The sequence below is a fragment of the Pan paniscus genome, chromosome 2, assembly GCF_029289425.2.
Source record: "Pan paniscus chromosome 2, NHGRI_mPanPan1-v2.0_pri, whole genome shotgun sequence".
Taxonomy (NCBI): Eukaryota; Metazoa; Chordata; class Mammalia; order Primates; family Hominidae; genus Pan; species Pan paniscus.
The window spans coordinates 123,934,308-123,956,314 of NC_085926.1; the positions used below are offsets into that span (position 1 = coordinate 123,934,308).

At 43.3% G+C, this 22,007-nt stretch overlaps 2 protein-coding genes across 13 annotated transcripts in view; both read right to left on the bottom strand.

The window, feature by feature from the left end:
* ALG1L1P (ALG1 chitobiosyldiphosphodolichol beta-mannosyltransferase like) overlaps positions 1-4,999 on the bottom strand; it is a 62,497-nt gene extending 57,498 nt beyond the window's left edge. For 3 of the 4 annotated variants that reach the window (XM_063602554.1, XM_014344361.4, XM_034957271.3), the window contains exon 1: positions 18-167. The gene's annotated coding sequence lies outside the window, so the exon portion shown is untranslated. Of the gene's footprint in view, positions 1-17; positions 168-237 lie in introns of those variants that run through there. The other variant, XM_034957272.3, reaches the window with a different exon arrangement.
* Positions 5,000-16,000: 11,001 nt separating this feature from the next.
* SLC41A3 (solute carrier family 41 member 3) overlaps positions 16,001-22,007 on the bottom strand; it is a 77,725-nt gene continuing 71,718 nt past the window's right edge. For all 9 annotated transcript variants that reach the window (XM_055110381.2, XM_003815229.5, XM_008968176.5 and 6 more), the window contains 2 exons: positions 18,375-18,523; positions 16,001-16,869 (listed from right to left, as the gene is read on the bottom strand). In XM_055110381.2, coding sequence (XP_054966356.1) covers positions 16,660-16,869; positions 18,375-18,523 — 359 coding nt within the window. In that variant the 3' untranslated portion in view covers positions 16,001-16,659. The remainder of the gene's footprint in view (positions 16,870-18,374; positions 18,524-22,007) is intronic.

Here is a 22,007-nt window from a genome sequence, read left to right on the forward strand (position 1 = left end):
CTTCTCCCACCCCCTACCAGAGGGTGACGAGACGGGAAGCCGGGAAGCCGGGAGGGATCCACTGTGCACGTCCAAGGCGCTGGGCCTAGAGCAGGAGAAAGGGCTTGGAGGTGCGTCGGAGACTATGAAGTGCGGCCTTCGGCGTGATCCTTTCCGGAAGCGGAAGCTCGGGGGGCGGGCCAAGAAGGTTCGGGAGCCCACGGAGGTTAATTGCTTTTACTGTGAGGCTTCACTTACCTCGGTCTGGGCTTTTCTGAGGCTGCGAGAGATGGTCATGTCCGGATCTCGACTGGGCCGGGTGAGGGCTGAGGACCTGAGGAGTCCACTGTGGGGATGGAGAGGGACAGGGGGGTTTTCGGGCCAGAAACTTGTAAAACTCCGCTCGAAAAAAGAGACCGTGCGGCGACATTTAAGTGCTGCGACAGAGGTGCGGGAAACACCTAATCTTACCTTCGTAACACAGCCGCTTGGTCTCTAGATGTGTTTCTGTTTAAATCGTCGTAGCCCTCTAGAGCGCCGGCTTTCGGGTCAGGCCCGGGTTCAAGTCCCAGCCTTCGCCGCTGGGTCCAGTGACTTAAGCTCTCCTAGCTTCAGTTATTTGCACATTGGGATTCCACTACTTTTTACTTCTCGGAACTTACTATTCCTAAGCTGCAAAATAGTCAGAAACAAGCATAAAATTCTGTCTCAAAGAATTGGGAAGGTTAAATGAGAGAACCCGGTAAAAACATCCATCACACAATTGGCGTAGACATGCAACAGAATTTAGTTCCCTTGAAAACACGTAGTTTGCCACCGTCTTAATGATAACAGCAGCTAACATTTAGATAGGACTTATGTGGCAGATACTACTCTAAGTGCTTTTATGTATTACATAGAATAACCCATTTCATAGTCGCAATATCCTTATGAGGTAGGTACCATTATCCGTCTTTTACACATGAGGAAATTGAGGGCTGGAGGGTTCAAATAACTTCCTAACGGTTACACAGCTGTGGAATCAAGATTCAGACTCACAAAGCTGATGCCAGAGTCCATTCTTCTTTTAGACATTTTACCTAGTAGATGTATGACTTTGAACAAACCACTTTTCTGAAATTTAGGTTCCTACCTCACAGAAATAATAACAGGGTATGGATTAAGTGGAAATGAAAGACCTTAGTACACTCTAAGTCATTCTACAAGGGCAGTATTATCTTGTACTTCTTGGTAGGAGATATGACTACCAAGAAATGCTTATATGATTCTCAAATAGCAAAATTAAAAGTTTAGTGATAATAACCCCATAGAAGTAAGTGTAAAATAAAGCAAACTGATTCTCCTGTATTGTGATCAGGACACTCCTTTTGGAGGGCAGCTTTGCAGTTTGTATCAAGAGTTATTAAATTGCCAATAACCTTTCACCAAGTAATTTTCCTTTTAATCCTAAATATGAGAAGGCTATTTTCAAGAGGTAGAAAGGTTTATTCCAGGTTTTTTTAATTATGAAAAATATGAAACAAACCAAGACCATATTATATTATTTCCACTGAAAGAAATATTATACAACCATTAAACATTTTTGAGTATTAATATGAAAAAGATTTAAAAGTAGAAAACACAAGATTCAAAATTGCAAATATCTAGTTAATATGACTAAGTAAAAAATGCGTATGAAAAAAGATTGGAAGCCCCAATAGCAAAGAACACATCTATTACCTAGATCTTGGTTTCCAAGTACCACTGTCCACTCAGGAGTCATGGTGTCTTGGAGAAATGACCAACTCCAGGGCTGAGCAGGGGTAATATAACAAGAGCATGGATACATCAAACTAAAAAGCTTCTGCACAGCACAGGAAATGATTAATGGAGTGAAAAGGCAATCTACAGAATGGGAGAAATCCAAGCCATGTATCTGATAAATAATTAATATCCAAAATACATATAAGGAATTTCTGTAATTCAAAAGCAGAACAACACATGATCTGGTTAAAAAATGAAAAAAGGATTTGAATAGACATTTTTCCAAAGAAGACGTACAGAGGACCAACAGGTATATAAAAAGATGCTCAACATCACTAATCATCAAGGAAATGCAAATTAAAACCACAATGAGCTATCACCTAACACCTGTTAGGATGACTTATTGAAAAAACAAAAACAAGTATTGGCAAGGATTTGGAAGAATTGGAACCCTTGTACACTGTCAGTGGGAATGTAAAATGGTATAGCCGCTATGGAAAACAATATGGAGATTCCTCACCAAATTAAAAATAGAACTATATCACCCAGCAATTCTACTTCTGGGCATTTATCCAAAAGAATTGACATCAGGATATAGAAGAGATATTTGCACTCTTGTGTTCATTGCAGCACTATTCACAATAGCCAAGATGTAGGAACAACGTAAATGTCTATCTACAGATGAATAGATAAAATATGGTATATACATACAATGGACTATTATTCAACCTTTAAAAAGAAGGAAATAGCTGTCATATGCAATAACAGAGATGAACCTTGAAGAGATTATGCTAAGTGAAATAAGCTAGTCACCGAAGGACAAATACTGCATGATTTTACTTATATAAAGTATCTAAAATAGTTAAAACTCATAGAAACAGAACAGAATGGTGGTTCCTAGGGGCTGTTAGAAGAGAGAGATGGCGTTGCTATTCAGCGAGTATAAAGTTACATTTATGTGAGATGAAGAAATTCTTGAGATCTGCTGTACAATATCATGTCTATAGTTAATACTACATTTTGTTGAGAAGGTAGATCTCATTTTAAATACCCTTGTGGCAATTATTAAAAAAAAAAAAAGATGAACTGGGAGCACCTTGTTGTAGAAAGTAAGGAACGGCTCAAAAAGTAATGGGGGCATGTTAAAATGATACAGGAGTCAACTTCAAGGGGCTCCCAGTGACCAAATTTGAGACAATTTGAGCATCAAAATAAAGTGATAATAAGGGATCATAACCCACTGAAGAAAATAGGAATCAGTGAGTCCCCACTAACAAGGAAGAAAGAAAAAGTGCTTCCCTAAAGTTGAGTGCCAACTAATAAATGTAGAAGGAATTACATAGTTAGAAAATCACCATTTGTCAAACAATTGATTCAGCCAAGAATCATCAATGGATGCTAAAACTATGGGGTGAAAGTTTGATGATTGGGATATCTATATAGTCTCAAAGTGTCTCTTCACAAAATGCCTAACAACTACAAAGATAAAAGTAGAAACTACAATAAAAAACCTGGCAGACACCATCTTAGGTAATAAAGTTTACATCATCAATAATGGGACAAACTGACATGTGTCTATTTATTGTATTGAGAAGAACATACCTCTTTTGTGGATTCCTGCCAAAAATGCATGACCTGTGTCTAATCATAGGTAAACATCAGACAAATCTAAATGTCCAGAGGGACACTGTACAAAATAACTGGCTTAGTCTCTTTAAATATGTCAAGGTTATAACAGACAATGAATGACAGCCTGAGGAACTGTTATAGATTAAAGGAGACTAAAGAGCTATGACAATTTAATGCAACATGTGATCCTGGATTTGGCGTGAACCAGAGGGATTTTTTTTTTTTTTTTTTTTTTTTTTTTTGGTAAAGGACAGTATTGGGATAATTGGCAACATGCGAATAAGGTCTAAACATTAGATCATAATTCTGTATCAATGTTAATTTCCTGGTTTTGATAATTATACTGTGGTTATATTAGAGAATGGCCTTGTTTTTAGGAACTATTTAGGCGTAAAGGAGTAGTATATCTGCAACTTAACTCTAATGGTTCAGGCAAAAAGTAATGCTGTGTATATATATTGAGAGAGAACATGGAAAATGGAAAATGTCAAGGGTCACGGAATCTGAGTGAAGCATATATAGGACTTCTTTGTTCTATTATTTCATAGTAGAAACTACAAAAAAAAGGGAAAGGAATTGTTCCAATATGATAGCTACTGTCTCAAGGTGCTTTTATCATGGGTAATTTTCTTTACCAGATTTTCTATAATATAGCCTTGTGTATATTTTTTTGAGAAACGCCATATATAATCTTATAGTTATGCCAGACATGTACCTTAGACAGTGTAATTTAAAAAAATTTTTTTTCAGCCGGGTGCGGTGGCTCATGCCTGTAATCCCAGCAACTTTGGAAGGTTGAGGCAGGCGGATCACTTGAGGTCGGGAGTTCAAAACCAGCCTGGCCAACATGGAGAAATCCTGACTCTACTAAAAAATACAAAATTAGCCAGGCATGGTGGTGCATGCCTGTAATCCCAGCTACTCGGGAGGCTGAGGTAGGAGAATTACTTGAACCCAGGAGGTAGAGGTTGTGGTGAGCTGAGATTGCGCCATTGCACTCTAGCCTGGGCAAAATAAAGAGTGAAACTGTCTCAAAAAAAAAATTTTTTTTTTTTTGAAAGAATAATTGTGGTAGTTGTTTTTGGACTCGATCCAGGGTGTAGTATTATCGTGTCATGGCTTGGATTTTTTATTATAATTCCAGCGAGGACATTGACATAGATATACCAAAGGGAAAGACCCTGAGAGTGTGACACAGAGACCAGTGGAGTGATGTTACACAAGGTCTTATTTCCTACATTGTTGGTTCTCACTGCTGGCTTCATGACCCTCCATCATAATCCAAGTTATCTCAAGAAGTATAACTCTTATCAACCCAATTTTTAAAAAATGTATTCTCAGTGACATTCTTAGAAGGATGGAGCACATATTCAAGCATATAATAGAATATATAACTTCAGAAAGTTTGGTAGTTACTGCTCAAAGCTATCTTGAGATGAAATATGTAAATATGTCAAGAGAAATTATAAATGAAACTGCCAACAGTGACTACATCTGGAGGGTGGAACTAGGGGGAATCAGGGACTTTAACTCATGTTTATTTAAAATTATTTTGAATAGAGATTATATTTATCTGATATAAAGTTATTAAGATATAAAATAGTATACCATGGAAAGTGTCCCTTCTTGCTCTGTCCCCCAGATACTCAGTTTCTCTCCCCAGAGGCAACCGTGATTAACTGTTTCTGGCATAACTCCCAAGATATTGGATGCAGGTAAAAACAAATGCCTATTTTTTCCTGTTTTTCTACACAAAAGGTAATGCATTATGTCACTTTTAAAACAAAAAAAAAATTAAAACAACAGTGCTATGTAAGTCTAAAGAGAAAGATTAAGACAATGAAATGTAGATAAAGAGAAAGGTAGAGTTTTTATTTGCTGGTCTAATCAGGCATTCTAAAGAATGTACATAAAAGGAACCAGAGTTAAGAACTCTGTTCTGTATCTTGAATTAACTTGTATGTTTCAAAGAATTTGGGACTATAGAACATGTTTAGGGGATTAATATAGTCTGAACTTAGTGTAGTAGTTACTTCTGGTATAAAATATCTCAATTTCTTTTTCACCTTAAGTAGACGTAAGGTGACACCTTAAGTAGACACATATTAAGCAAATATGTATTGTTTGCTTGACATTTTACATAAAATAAATTTAATATATGAATTAAATTCTAATTGTGGATTTTTAGGATGTGTCATATTAATTAAAACAGTGAATAATATGGTACATACATACAATGGAATATTATTTGGCCTCAAAAAGGAAGAAACATTTTGACACATGCTACAATATAGATGAAGCTTGAAGACATTATGCTAAGTGAAATGAGCCAGTCACAAAAGGACAAATATTGTATTATTCCATTTATATAAAGTTTCTAGAGTAGTCAAATTCATAGAAACTAGGATGGTAGTTGTTAGGGTCAGGGAGAAGAGGGGATGGAAAGGTATTGTTTGATTGGTACAGAGTTTCAGTTTGAGAAGATGAATAAAAGAAAAAAATGACATCGGATTGCTGGCAAGATGGCTGAATAGGAACAGCTCCAGTCTGCAGCTCCCAGCGAGATCAATGCAGAAGGTGGATGATGTCTGCATTTCCAACTGAGGTACCTGGTTCATCTCATTGGGACTGGTTGGACAGTGGGTGCAGCCCACGGAGGGCGAGCCAAAGCAGGGTGGGGTGTTGCTTCACCCTGGAAGTGCCAGGGGTCGGGGAATTTTTTCCCCTACCCAAGGGAAGCTGTAAGGGACTGAACCTGAGGAACTGTGCACTCTGGCCCAGATACTGCACTTTTCCTAATGGTCTTCACAACCTGCAGACCAAGAGATTCCCTCCAGTGCCTACCCCACCAGGGCCCTGGGTTTCAAGCACAAAACTGGGTGGCCGTTTAGGCAGACACCGAAATAGCTGCACAAGGTTTTTTGTTTGTTTGTTTGTTTTTTCCCATACCCCAGTGGTGCCTGGAATGCCAGTGAGACAGTGAGACAAAACCATTCACTCCCCTGGAAAGGGTGCTGAAGCCAGGGAGCCAAGTGGTCTGGCCCAGTGGTCCCATCCCTGTGGAGCCCAGCAAACTAAGATCCACTGGCTTGAAATTCTCGCTGCCAGCACAGCAGCAGTCAGAGATCAACCTGGGACACTTGAACTTGGTGCGGGGAGGGGCATCCGCCATTGCTGAGGCTTGAGTAGGCGGTTTTACCCTCACAGTGTAAACAAAGCCACTGGGAAGTTCAAACTGGGCAGAGCCCACTGCAGCTGAGCAAGGCTGCTGTGGCCAGACTGCCAGATTTGCCCTCTCTGGGCAGGGCATCTCTGAAAAAAAGGCAGCAGCCCCAGTCAGGGACTTTTAGACAAAACTCCCATCTCCCTTGGCCAGAGCACCTGGGGAAAGGAGTGCCTGTAGGCGCAATTTCAGCAGACTTAAATGTTTCTGCCAGATGGCTCTGAAGAGAGCAGTGGATCTCCCAACACAGCATTCGAGCTCTGCTAAGGGTCATACTGCCTCCTCAAGTGGGTGCCTGACCCCCGCATATCCTGACTAGGAGACAACTCCCAGTAGGGGCTGACAGACACCTCATACAGGAAAGCTCTGGCTGGCATCTGGCAGGTGCCTCCCTGGATGAAGCTTCCAGAGGAAAGAACAGGCAGCAATCTTTGCTGTTCTGCAGCCTCTGCTGGTGATACCCAGGCAAATGGTCTGGAGTGGACCTCCAGCAAACTCCAGCAGACCTGTAGCAAAGGGGCCTGACTGTTAGAAGGAAAACTAACAAACAGAAAGGAAGAGCACATCCACTCAGAGATCCCATCCAAAGGTCACCAACATCAAAGATCAAAGGTAGATAAATCCACAAAGATGGGGAGAAATCAGTGCAAAAAGGCTGAAAATACCAAAAACCAGAATGCCTCTTCTCCTCCAAAGGATCACAACTTCTCACCAGCAAGGGAACAAAACTGGATGGAGAATGAGTTTGACAAACTGACAGAAGTAGGCTTCAGAAGGTGGGTAATAACAAATTCCTCCGAGCTAAAGGACCATGTTCTAACCCAATGCAAGGAAGCTAAGAACCTTGAAAAAAGGTTAGACGAATTGCTAACTAGAATAACCAGTTTAGAGAAGAACATAAGCGACCTGATGGAGCTGAAAAACACAGCACAAGAACTTCCTGAAGCATACACAAGTGTCAATAGCCGAATCAATCAAGTGGAAGAAAGGATATCAGAGATTGAAGATCAACTTAATGAAATAAAGTGAGAAGACAAGATTAGAGAAAAAAGAATAAAGAGGCACAAACAAAGCCTCCAAGAAATATGGGACTATGTGAAAAGACCAAATCTATGTTTGATTGATCTACCTGAAAGTGACAGGGAGAATGGAACCAAGCTGGAAAACACTCTTCAGGATATTATCCAGGAGAACTTCCCCAACCTAGCAAGACAGGCCAACATTCAATTTCAGGAAATAGAGAGAACACCACAAAGATACTCCTTGAGAAGAGCAACCCAAGACACATAATTGTCAGATTCACCAAGGTTGAAATGAAGGAAAAAATATGAAGGGCAGCCAGAGAGAAAGGTCAGGTTACCCACAAAGGGAAGCCCATCAGACTAACAGTGGATCTCTCTGCAGGAACCCTACAAGCCAGAAGAGAGTGGGGTCCAATGTTCAACATTCTTAAAGAATTTTCAACCCAGAATTTCATATCCAGCCAAACTAAGCTTCATAAATGTAGAAGAAATAAAATTGTTTACAGACAAGCAAATGCTGAGAGATTTTGTCACCACCAGGCCTGCCCTACAAGAGCTCCTGAAGGGAGCACTAAACATGGTAAGGAACAACAGGTACCAGTCACTGTAAAAACATACCAAATTGTAAAGACCATCGACACTATGAAGAAACTTCATTAACTAATAATGGACAAAATAACCAGCTAGCATCATAATGACAGGATCAAATTCGCACATAACAATATTAACCTTAAATGTAAATGGACTAAATGCCCCAGTTAAAAGACACAGACTGGCAAATTGGATAAACAGTCAAGACCCATCAGTGTGTTGCATTCAGGAGACCCATCTCACATGCAAAGACACACATAGGCTCAAAATAAAGGGATGGAGGAATCTTTACCAAGAAAATGGAAAGAAAAAAAAAAAAGCAGGGGTTGCAATCATAGTCTCTGATAAAACAGACTTTAAACCAGCAAAGATCAAAAAAGACAAAGAAGGGCATTACATAATGATAAGGGGATCAATGCAACAAGAAGAGCTAACTATCCTAAATATATATGCACCCAGTACAGGAGCACAAGATTCATAAAGCAAATTCTTAGAGACCTACAAAGAGACTTAGACTCCCACACAATAATAGTGGGAGACTTTAACACCCCACTGTCAATATTAGATCAATGAGATGGAAAATTAACAAGGATATTCAGGACTTGAACTCAGCTCTGGAACAAGCATACCTAATAGACATCTACAGAACTCTCCATCCCAAGTCAGCAGAATATACATTCTTCTCAGCACCACATCACATTAATTCTAAAATTGACCACATAATTGGAAGTAAAACACTCCTCAGCAAATGCAAAAGAATGGAAATCATAACAGTCTCTCAGACCACAGTGCAATCAAATTAGAACTCAGGATTAAGAAACTCACTCAAAATCACACAACTGCATGGAAACTGAACAACCTGCTCCTGAATGACTGCTAGGAAATAATGAAATTAAGGCAGAAATAAATAAGTTCTTTGAAACCACTGAGAACAAAGTCACAACATACCAGAATCTCTGAGACACAGCTAAGGCAGTGTTTAAAGGGAAATTTATAGCACTAAATGCCCACAAGAGAAAGCAGGAAAGATCTAAAATCGACACTCTAACATCACAATTAAAAGAGCTAGAGGAACAAGAGCAAACAAATTCAAAAGCTAGCAGAAGACAAGAAATAACTAAGATCAGAGCAGAATTGAAGGAGATAGAGACACAAAGAACCCTTTAAAAAATGAATCCAAGAGCTGTTTTTTTTTGAAAAGATCAACAAAATAGACTGGTAGCCAATTAATAAAGAAGAAAAGAGGGAAGAATCAAATAGACACAATAAAAAATGATAAAGGGGATATCACCACTGATCCCACAGAAATAGAAACTAGCATCAGAGAATATTATAAACACCTCTATGCAAATAAACTAGAAAGTCTAGAGGAAATGGATAAACTCCTGGACACATACACCCTCCCAAGACTAAACCAGGAAGAAGTTGAATCCCTGAATAGACCAATAACACGTTTTTATTTTATTATGTAATAGCCTACCAACCAAAAAAAAGCCCAGGATCAGACAGATTCACAGCTGATTTCTACCACAGGCACAAAGAGGAGCTGGCACCATTTCTTCTGAAACTATTTCAAACAATAGAAAACGAGGGACTCCTCCCTAACTCATTTTATAAGGCCAGCATCATCCTGATACCAAAACCTGGCAGAGACACAACAAAAAAAAATTTCAGGCCAATATCCCTGATGAATATCAATGTGAAAATCCTCAATAAAATACTGGCAAACTGAATCCAGCAGCACATCAAAAAACTTATCCACTACTATCAAGTTGGCTTCATCTTTGGGATGCAAGCATGGTTCAACATATGCAAATCAATAAATGTAATCCATCACATAAAAGAACCAATGACAAAAACCACATGATTATCTCAATAGATGCAGAAAAGGCCTTCGATAAAATTCAACACCCCTTCATGCTAAAAACTCAATAAACTAGGTATTGATGGGGAATGTATCTCAAAATAATGAGAGCTATTTATGACAAACCCACAGCCAATATCATACTGAATGGGCAAAAGCTGGAAGCATTCCCTTTGAAAACTGGCACAAGACAAGGATGCCCTCTCTCACCACTCCTATTCAACATAGTATTGGAAGTTCTGGCCAGGGCAATCAAGGAAGAGAAAGAAATAAAGTGTATTCAAATAGAAAGAGAGGACGTCAAGTTTTCTGTTTGCAGATGACAAGATTATATATTTAGAAAACCCCATTGTCTCAGCCCAAAATCTCCTTAAGCTGATAAGCAACTTCAGCAAAGTCTCAGGATACAAAATCAATATGCAAAAATCAAAAGCATTCCTATACACCAATAACAGACAAACAGAGAGCCAAATCATGAGTGAACTCCCATTCACAACTGCTACAAAGAGAATAAAATACCTAGGAATACAACTTACAAGGGCTGTGAAGGACTTCTTCAAGGAGAACTACAAACCACTGCTCAAAGAAATAAGAGAGGACACAAATGGAAGAACATTCCATGCTCATGGATAGACAGAATCAATATTGTGAAAATGGCCATACTGCCCAAAGTAATTTATAGATTCAACGCTCTCCTCATCAAGCAACCATTGACTTTCTTCACAGAATTAGAAAAAAGTCTTTAAATTTCATATGGAACCAAAAAACAGCCCGTATAGCCAAGACAATCCTAAGCAAAAAGAACAAAGCTGGAGGCATCATGCTACCTGACTTCAAACTATACCACAAGGCTACAGTAACCAAAACAGCATGGTACTGGTACTAAAACAGATACATAGACCAATGGAACAGAACAGAGGCCTCAGAAATAATGCCACACATCTACAACCATCTGATCTTTGACAACCCTGACAAAAGCAATGGGAAAAGGATACCCTATTTAATAAATGGTGTCAGGAAAACTGGCCAGCCATATGCAGAAAACTGAAACTGGACCCTTTCCTTACATCTTATACAAAAATTAACTCAAGATGGATTAAAGACTTAAACCTAAGACCTAAAACCATAAAAACCCTAGAAGAAAACCTAGGCAATACCATTCAGGACACATGCATGGGTGAAGACTTCATGTCTAAAACACCAAAAGCAATGGCAACAAAAGCCAAAATAGACAAATGGGATCTAATTAAACTAAAGAGCTTCTGCACAGCAAAAGAAACTGTCATCAAAGTGAACAGGCAGCCTACAGAATGGGAGAAAGTTTTTGCAATCTGTCCATCTGACAAAGAGCTAATATCCAGAATGTACAAAGAACTTAGGAGGACAGAAAACCAAACACCACACGTTCTCACTCATAGGTGGGAATTGAACAATGAGAACACTTGGACACAGGGCGGGGAACATCACACACGGGGACCTGTCATGGGGTAGGGGGCAGGGGGAGGGATAGCATTAGGAGAAATACCTAATGTAAATGACGAGTTAATGGGTGCAGCAAACAAACATGGCACATGTATACCTAAGTAACAAACCTGCACGTTGTGCACATGTACCCTAGAACTTAAAGTATAATAATAAAAAAAAATTAAACTCATTCAGCACCTTACAACTTTCATGCTTTGCACACTCACTGTGTCATTCAACAAATCCTGTCAAACTTACTAGGTGCTATTGAACCTCCACTCATGTACACTTACTGTGTAATCCAGCAGTCACTTTTTGCATATTTGTTCTCTCATCTAACTTTAACTTCTGTGACACCAAATTTTGTGTACTTGACAATCACTCTTTGTACACTCATTCTCCACCATCTAGATGACATTCCTTTCACATTTACTTGAACTTGGCCTTGATTTTTATTTCAATTTTGATTTTTATATGACATTGGTGTTGATCTTCCCTTTGATGCTGACTTTAAATTTTACCTTGACCTTGACTTGATCTCAACTCAGACAAAATCCTGTTTCCCACCTTATGTCCAGGCCATGTCTAGCACAAATTTGGAACTTGATCTTTAACTTGACACTAATCTTGACCTTGAGCTTTGCTGTAGTTCTAACACTCATCCTATTTTTGAACAATAACCAGATCATATACAGCACTAATTGCAAAGTTGAATATAATCTTGACTTTGACTTTGGCACTGATTTTGATCTTTTATTGACCGGTTAAGACTTTCTTCCTATCCTTTTATTATTACCATCTACCAGATGTAGCCTTATGTGCACACTTGAAGTTGACCGGTACCTTAAATTTCTCCTTGATTTTGATGAAAACCTCTGGACCACTTCACATGCAGAGCAAGTGTAGCTCTGATTTGAACTTGAACTTGATTTAGACCTTGGCCTTTGAACTTAACCTTCATATTGCTCCTGACTGAAATTCAAGCTTGAAATTTCCTAGAACTTACCTTAACCTTTAACTTGACCTAGACCTTGAAACTGTGCTTGAATTTTACTTCCATTTTCACCTGGACACTAATTCAGATCTACTTCTCATTTAACATCCCTGTCACTTTAAGGCCCATATTCTCATGACTTTGAACTTGAACTCTGGCTGCAGCTCAGAAGATACAAAAGGGATGAGTAATGTAAAAATCTGGATCAATATTGTAATTCTGGGTAATTATCCTGCAAATCGTGCCAGATCATCATCTGGGTAAACAGGGTGCCCATAACCCAGAGGTCTCCTTTTTGGGGAAAGAGACAAAAGGAGCTAACTAGAGTCATACCCCATGCACCCAAATCTTAGCCACCTATATATACTACAACTGTAGCCACCAGTTATCTGGGTGTGTTGGCAGCCTCGGGATTTTTTAGCTGTCCCTATCCCCTTGTTTCATTTTGATCCATGTCTTCTAATAACCTGGTTTGTCTCTTCTCACCTTCAAGCCATCAGAGTCCAAATGGTCATTCAAAGGGAGCCTCGGACAACGGCTCCATTTAACTGGGGACCCTAGATAGGCCTCTGAGAGAATCTCTGACTGCAACTTTTCCCAAAACAATGCCCTTTGTCAACATGAAGCAGTTAAGAACAGTCATTGTTCCTATCCTAATGGCAGATGTACCTCTTCAGAGGGGGGATTGATGGCAGAGGCGGCCCATCTGGAGCAGCGGATGTGAACATGCCAGCTGCAGTGGGGGAGACACGGCTGGGTTTGCATACTCCACGGGGCCGGCAGGAGCAAGGAACAGGCGAGGGCCCCGTGCCCTACTTAATTGGTGGGGCAAGAGCCCTGCGCTCCTGGGCACAGCTGCAGCCACCCAGCCGTGGCTCTGGACCCAGGCATCCCTGTGCTCTCAGGGCCCCAGAAGCCCCCCTGCCCCTGCAGGCTCAGAAGTGCCTGCTCCCACTCCCTGGCCTCTCCCTACTCCTGGCACCCACTATAATTTCAGAGCAAAGTGGAAGCCAAGCCCAGATGATACTGTCATAACCCGGCCGAATTTGTGTGCACTCAGGGTGGCACTGACATGCCAGCCCCACCACCGCCTCACCCCTCTCTGGGCTTTGGGTGCCAACTTTGGGTCCCCTCCTTTGGGAGGGAGGCTGGGAGGTGGTTAGGGGCAGCTTGGCACAGGCCTGCAGGTGCCCTTTGACACAAACAGCCTGGGCACCATACCATGGACAGCAGGTCGGTAGCAGGAGGCAGACAGGTTCCTGGGCAGAAAGGGGTGGGGTCTTGTTGAAACCCCCACTTCGATCCAGGAATGGCCTGAAGCCTGGGGACCGGGCTGCCAGTTCAGGGTGGAGTTGGCAGCCCAGAGTGAGAACTTATGGTGCTTTTTCCAGGCCCACCCATGGCCACTCATGGACCAATCAGCATGCACTTCCTCCCTTCTGTGCCCATTAAAAACCCTGGACTCAGGCAGACTCACACTTGTTGGGACGACCTGCCTGTGGAAAACAGCTACCCACTCCGGGTCTCCTGAGAGCTGTTTTGTCACTTGGTGAAGCTCCCCTCTGTCTTGCTCACCCTCCAGTTTTCTGCATACCTCATTCCTCCTGGAGGCAGGACAAAAACTCGGGACACGCTGAATGGCAAGACTCAAACAGCTGTAATACAAACAGGGCTGAAACATGCCCCCCACTTGCCATGTGGCAGGCGATGAGAAGGAGAGAAGAGCTGTAGCCCTTCTGGGAGCCCAGACCTTGGAGCTCCCCAGGCCAGAGCTGTGACACCCTCTTTGGGGCTCTGCGGTTCCTGGTGTCTCCAAGCTTCTGGGCACCACCATGTTCCCCTTGTCCAGATGTGGGTAACTGCAGTGGAAGCTGCTTGTGGTACATCTGATCCAGTTGCAGCCTTGCATGGAGCCGGCGCCTGTGCCAGTGCCTGGAGCTGCCTGCCCTGCCACAGCAGCTGGGGTGCCTGGCTGTGTGCAGTGGTTGGACCTCATGCTCACTCACTCACATACCCCTCATTACTCCATGCCTGGCTCACCCTTGGCAGATGTGGGATCCCATGCTGGTAGCGTGAGCTGAGCGCAGCCTGCCAGGCCGAGTGGACAGAACAAGCCCAGTGGGCCTGAGGAAAACTCAGGCAAAGGCACCACTGGCCACAGAGGTTTCTGGCTGGAAAAGCAACACCTCAAGGATCTTGTAACACAGTGTTGGTCAAACCTCTTTGGCACACACATCGCTTGGGTCTGAGCCCAAATGTCTGTTCAAATCAGTCCACCACTCACTAGCCATAGGGCTTTGGTAACGTTAAGAAGCCTCACAATGCTTCAGTCATCTACAAATGGGAGTGGTATGTACTGCATCACTTAATGTGAGGTTATCAGAGTTTACACATCAAATGTTTAGGATACAACCAGACACACAGAAGATGCTTGATAGATCTTAGCTCTCATTACATGCTTCAGTAGCATCACATGCTTGTCTTTTGCAAGACTTATCAGAGCTGGACTTTCAATACTTGTGTGATGTTGACTATCTCTCCTAGTAGGGACTTGAACCAGGGATGATGAGTGATTTGCCCACAAGTGTGTCCCCAGTATCTAGCCTGGAGCTTGGCATATAGTTGTGCTGAATATTCTCCAGTTGCCTCTCCAGATCTATCCCCAGCCTCCCCTGGCTCTGTGCCCCAGGAGGCTGAAACCTCTGCGGATCGTCAAGCGGCTCCCCAGTCATTGAACTTCTGGTTGGGTTTGGCCAATGGGAGACACTGGCAGGAGATAATAGGGTGGACAGAGAATGAGATTGGGATATTTATTTCCCTGGCTTTCTCTGCCAGGCCACAAGCTGATGTAGCTGTGTCTCTTTCTTAGAGATCCCCATGCATCTCAGGAAACCACAATCCCAACTATTCTCCAGGACAGGTGAATGTCTGGTAGTGCCTGGCCCCAGGATGCTTCACCCCTTCTTCTGGTTCCCATGCACCTATAAACTGTGCCTTCCTTAAAGTCTGCTCAATTATTCCAGTTAATGTACCATGTCTTTCCTTCTAGAACATTAAAACAAGAGGTTCTATATCAACATTTGTTGAATACATGAATAGATGTCTGTTTTACCACATGAAGATAATAATCCTCAAGTCCAAGCATGGCTACAGTTGTCCTGATGAGTTAATAAGAGACAGGAAATGATCATACATTTTTTAAAGATGATGTTCTCGAGTAGTAGTTCTCAAACGTGGGCGTGCATGAGAAACCTGGAGGGCTTGTGGAACCCATATAGCTGGCTCTACTCCCAAGAAATGCTGATTTGGCTAGTCAGGCCAGGGGGTGAGGGATAATAATTTGCACTTCTAACAAGTTTCCTGGTGACACTGACGTTTCTAGGCTGAAGGCCACTTTGAGAAACACTGCACTAGAGAAATGCCAGATGCTTTTGTTATTTATAGACCCCAAGCCTCAGGGTTGCATTAACTATCTTTAAAGACATAAAGGGTCAAGTACAATATAATCCGTTTTATTTTACACTTCTCTGATTATTGAAATCTAAATAGAGGTTTTTGCTAACAAACAAAAAGGAAAATAAAAAGACAGCAAGGACACGATTAAATGTTGAGTGCAGATGAAGGGTTGTACGAGGCCCCATCCTGGGGAGGCTGTACACCTTCTTGGCACAGCAGCAGTGTGGCCCACGGAACTTGAACCTGGTGAAGACAGCAAGTAAGCCACAGCTCAAGAGTTCTGAGGCTTGGGAACAGAAAAGAGCTCCTTCCTGCTCCACCCCAATCTGGGTTGCATGGGCATGGAAAAGAGCAAACACACCCTGCAAAGCATACTGGACATGCCTCTTCTTTAGCTTCTCAGGCCAGAACACCCTCCTCTCCACAAACGTATGCACACTCGCACGCTCATTAAGCATGTGCACACATCATATTCACACACTCAAGCCATGCTCTTGATTTCAGGGCTCTATTGCAGGCTCAGGTATCAACCCCAGAGCCGAGGTGTGTGAGAGCTACCTTAGCAGACTCACAAAAGGCTACTGCAGAGGCAGGGGTCAACCATCCCAAGGACCTGGCAAGGGAGAAACTGAATTCTGTATCCCACTGATGTGAGAGGAAATTCTAATGAGCAAATGGGACCAGCGGGGCCCAGTTAGGGAGGTCCAGATGCCAGTTCTGAGATGCCACCCAGCTCTGCTTTGCTCTTCAGTAGCCAGTCAGTGAAAAAGCAGAGTGCCAGGAGGCCAGTACCAAGCAGGTCCCCCAGCCCTGTAAGGTAGGGGATGCAGTGGTTGTCAGGATCCAGGGCCTGGTGCCAAGTCAGCCGAACCATCACTTCTGCCAGGTACAGCAGGATTGTCACCTGTCAGAAGGGCAAAGAGACACAAAAGAAGACCAAGTCAGAAAGTCAAGTACAGGCAGGAAGCACTAGCTGAGGCTCAAGGAGAGATACCAAGGTGGACACGTCAACCCCAGCCAGCCTCCTTCATCCAGCTTCTCTTGGGGTCTGAAGCCCAGCTCTGAGCTCAAGCAGTGGCTAGAGAGGTGACCCTCATCTGTACTTACCTAGCCTCCCTCTGGTGGGCCCAGCTTCTGGCACCCTGAAGGGCCAATCAGACCCACTGCCACTCACCAGCTGGGGCTCTCTCTGCTGCGATAGGCTCCACTCATGGGACTTTGCTGAGATGTCCATTTGGGTTTGCCTGAGCCCTTCTCCCCTGGAGGTTAGGACAGTCAGCCCTTCCTGAAGGTGCCATGGGGTAGTCCACACAAGCCTGCTCAGGTCTCATGGCTCCTCAATCCCTTGTCCAGGCTAACCCCAGCTCCTTCCTTCTCCCCAACTGGAGTCATAAGCTGCTGCTGCTCAGGACAACTTCTGGGATTTCCCTAATCCTACCCTTTAGGGTCAGGAACATACCACAATTACAAATGCCATAAACTCTGGGAGATGAGAAAGTGCCAGTATCAGCACCACACCCATAGAATTGCCCTCCAGTGCCCACGGTGCTCCCTGCAAAGGCCCCAGACCCACTGGGGACCATCAGCCCGCTGCAGTCTAGGCAGTGTGCTGAATACCTGCCCAACACAGGCACCAGCTTAATCTCCTTCACCATGCTTACTGCTGTCCAGCCCTGATCAATGTCTACGCATGCCTTGCAGCAGCAGCCCCTGCAGGGGTCTGGCCCTGCCCACCCACCATTGGGGAGGCAGTGGATAGCTGGACCACTCCTCAGCCTGTTCCGTGGGAACATGCTTCATCCTCAGGGCTGCTCCTCTTATCCTGTGATGATGAATGTGCTGCGCGCAGTGTGTGGCATGTTGTGTGCCGTGTCTAGCATGCAGTACATAATGTGACGGGTGATGTGCAAGATGAAATGTGTAGTATGCAGTGCAGTATGTAGCGTAAGCTGTATAGCGTGTAGCATGCAGCACACACTCTGTAGCATGCGTGTGGCATGCACTGTGACATGCAGTGTGTAGTGTGTGTGGCGTGCACTGTGTGGTGTGGAGTGTGTGGTGTGAAGTGTGTGGTGTGGAGTGTGTGGGTTGCACTGTGTTGTGGAGTGTGTGGTGTGAAGTGTGTGGTGTGGAGTGTGTGGGGTACAGTGTGTGGTGTGGAGTTTGTGGTGTGGTGTGGAGTGTGTGGGATGCGCTGTGTGGTGTGGAGTGTGTGGCATGTAGCATGTGGTGTGCAGTGTGGAATGGCCTCTGTATTTGACAAGTTGACTCAACTCCCGGAAGATAAGGACTGTGCCCCACACGTCCAGCCACCCCCACCCGCCTCCCTCAGCCTCTCACTCAGACAAGAGATCAAGCCTGCTGGCTGACTACACAGCTGCACACCTCTACTGCTGCAGCCAGGCTTACCTGGATCAGGCCTGCCAGCAGGTAGAGCACCACAAAGGTCTGGCTGTTTATGACTGACTGACCCTCCACCAGGTAGATGATGTAGAAGAAAATCAGATGGCCTGGGACCACCAGCAAGAGCAGGACTCGAGCTGACATGGAATTGATTTCTGAAAGAAACAGAACCAAGAAGGTCATGTGACCTGAAGCGAGGCCACTTTGGCATGTGACAGTCCTCAGTGAGGCATCCACACTCACTCATCCATTTATTCCCAAGTGTTCACTGGACACCTACTCTGTGACAAGCATATTCTGGCAGATGGGGATACAGTCTTTCCCCTTCCCTCATGGAGCTGATATTTTAGAGAAGAGAAACAAGAATCAAGTAAGCAGAAATAAAAAGAAGCAAGAAAGGCTATTTCAAACTGTGACAAGTACTTTAAAGAAAATAAAGGTAAAAAGAAGGGCAAAAAGCAGGAAGTGTGTATCAGTGGGGATGAGCTCCTGCAGATGACATTTCAGCTGGGATTTGAATTTGGGGGAGAGGAGTTTGAGCAGAGAAAAGAGAACATACAAGGGGCTTAAGGAGGAAAAGAGCTTTGGGTATGGTGCTTCACTCAGTGCAGCGCTGGTGATCTGGGGAGGGCAGTCGGCTCAAAAGGGGACCTCGGGCAGCCCCTTCTTCACAGCAGCCTCTGTGGCCCTGTCAGCACACCTGCAATGTGCCAGTGAGCCCTGGGTTTCCTTTAGATTCCCATGCTCTGAGTTTGAGACTTTACAATAAGTGTGATTGACCCTGGCCCTACCACAAACACTTTTTAAAATTCTAACATGAATATGATTGATTTCTCAAAATGGAAATAGACTTCTAATGAAAAGTAGGTCTCCATTTGCCTCTGAGTTAATATATGTATTTCACCAAAATAATAAAAGGAGAAAAAAGGTCACATGTAGCTCAAAGCTAGTGCAGAAGAGCAACGACATCTATTCATGATGAGAAATCAGACATGGAATAAAAGTATTATTTTAAAAAATGTCAAAAAGAAGCAGCAAAATGATTGGAAGAAGCTACTACTGGAAGTTGGTGTGAGAACTCAAGAAAATCTATAGGAAAACCATGTAAACAATAAGAATTCAATAAAATGTTTAGGTGCACAACACAGAAAATAACAGCTTTTCTATATACAAATAACAAGTTAGAAAATATAACAGGGAGTTTGACTTCTGAACAAATGGGGAAGACACACTTTGTCCTATTTCTCCCATTAAGTACAACTGAAAGCCCTAAACATTGTATATAAAACAAACGTAAGCAGATTCTGAAAGGCTGGCTGGGGACCTTGGGCTGCAATGAACAACATGGTCGTGAGTCCCCTGAATTGTCCTTTTTCTTTCTTTCTTTGCCTCACATATCCAAGACTGAGTCCTGGCCTCAGCCATCAAGAAATGCAGATACAAATAGACAAAAAACACTCCATAGGCTAGGCGCTGTGGCTCACGCCTGTAATCCCAACACTTTGGGAGGCCAAGGCAGGCAATCAGTTGAGGTCGGGAGTTCGAGACCAGCCTGGCCAACATGGCGAAACCCTGTCTCTACTAAAAATACAAAATTAGTTGGGTATGGTGGCGCACACCTGTAATCTCAGCTACTTGGGAGGCTGAGGCAGGAGAATCGCTTGAACCAGGGAGGTGGAGGTTGCAGTGAGCCAAGATTGCGCCACTGCACTCCAGCCTGGGCAACAGAGTGAGACCCTGTCTCAAAAAAAGAGACTCCATAGAAGTCTGATCTTTTTCACCAAAGGCCAGGAAAGGGGAAGCCCGGCAAAACAGACAACTTTCAGACAATAACTCTATTCCAACAAACTCTATTCCAACAAACACCACAGGAAAAACTGCAGCCCCGACCTCATCAGGAAAGGCCTGGTGGGACCACCATCATCTCCTGTGGCTGGCAGGGTGAGATTCAGAACTTTCATCTCTACCCAGTGCTAATGGGGCCCCCACCTTGTCAGTGAAGCCATGTGGGGAGCAACAACAAGGCATCTTTCCCCGTCCCAGCCAGGGTGGTCTCAGAGGAGGCCTAGTAAGGAACCTAGATTGCACTGTGCCCAGCAATAACAAGGTGCTCCTCTTCACCCAGGATAGCAATAGAGGCTGAATGGTGAACCCAGTCTTCCATCCCCACCTGGGCAGCAGTCCATCCCTTCTCCCCAGTGGTGCAGTGTCAAAGGAGGCCAGCTAAGTAGAGATTCAAACATGATCCAAAGTCTTGTCCATAATACCCAAAATGTCTGGATTCAAATGAAAATCACTCATCTTACCAAGAGCAAGAAAAATCTCAACCTGGATGAGAAAAGACAACCAACAGACAGCAGAGTGAGACGACACAGATGTCAGCATCACCTGAAAGCCGTTCTAATGAAGCCACTACAACAATCCTTCATCATGCAATCACAAACCCACCTGAAACAAACAAAAAAATAGAAAGTATAAGCAAAGAAATAGAAAGTCTCAGAAAAGAAAAAGAAGATAGAAAGAAAGAAGAACCAAATGGAAATGTTAAAACTAAACACATACAATACCCCCAAAAGTCCCAGACAACTCAGTGAATAGGCTCAATAGCAGAATGGAGAGGGCAGGGGAAAAAAGATCAGTCAACTTGGAGAAAAAAGTGATAGAAATGAGCCAATCTAAACAAGGAGAGTAATAGACTTTGCAAAAACCAAACAGAGTCTCAGGGACTTGTGGGGCTGTAACAGAGGATCTAACATTCATGTCATTAGAATATCAAAAAGAAGGAGAGTGCAGCTGAAAAAGTGATGGCTTAAATTTTCCGATTTGACAAAAGATATAAATCCATGTGTTCAAGGAGCCTAACAGACCCCAAATAGGATAAACCCCAAAAAGTCCATACCAATACATATCATAATCCAACTCCTAGAAACTAAAGACAAGGTCTTGAAATATGCAAGAGAGAAATGGCACCATACCTATACAGCAAAATAAATTGAAATGGCAGATTTCTCATCATAAGTCATGGAATCAGAAGGAAGTGGCACATTTTTCAAGTGTTTGAAAACAACTATTGACACCGAATTTTACAACCAGTGAAAATATCCTTCAGAAATGTGCCAACAGCCAACCCAAAAGAAGGCTAAAGGTAGTTCTTAAAACAGAAAGGAAATCCAAAACAATGTAACAGGAAAAAAGATCTGATTTTTCAAAGCCAACAAAAAGATACAACATCTCCAAAAGCTTCCAGTGGTTCTGAGTAGAATCCAGGCTCCTTCCTCAACTCCAAGGCTCTGTCGGATCACCTCCTTCCGGCCTCTCTGGCCTCAGCCTCCTTCATCCCCTCCTGTCCATTCAGCTCAGGCCACATTGGCCTTTCAGTTCTTCAGACTTGCCACACTGCTTCCTGCCTCTGGGCCTTTGCTAGACTGCACCCACTGCCCTGAAAGCCCCTTCTTCTCTGGCCCTCCTCCTCCCAACAACACCCACTTGTCCTCAGGGAGGAGCTTCCTTATCCCAAGTGTATTTCCTCTCATTCTTTTTCACTGCACTCTGCACTTTTGCTGCTTGGTACCCAACATAATTTTTAATTACGAGCTCACTTGTGTTTATCTGCCCTTCTATACTGTGTACTTCAAGGGC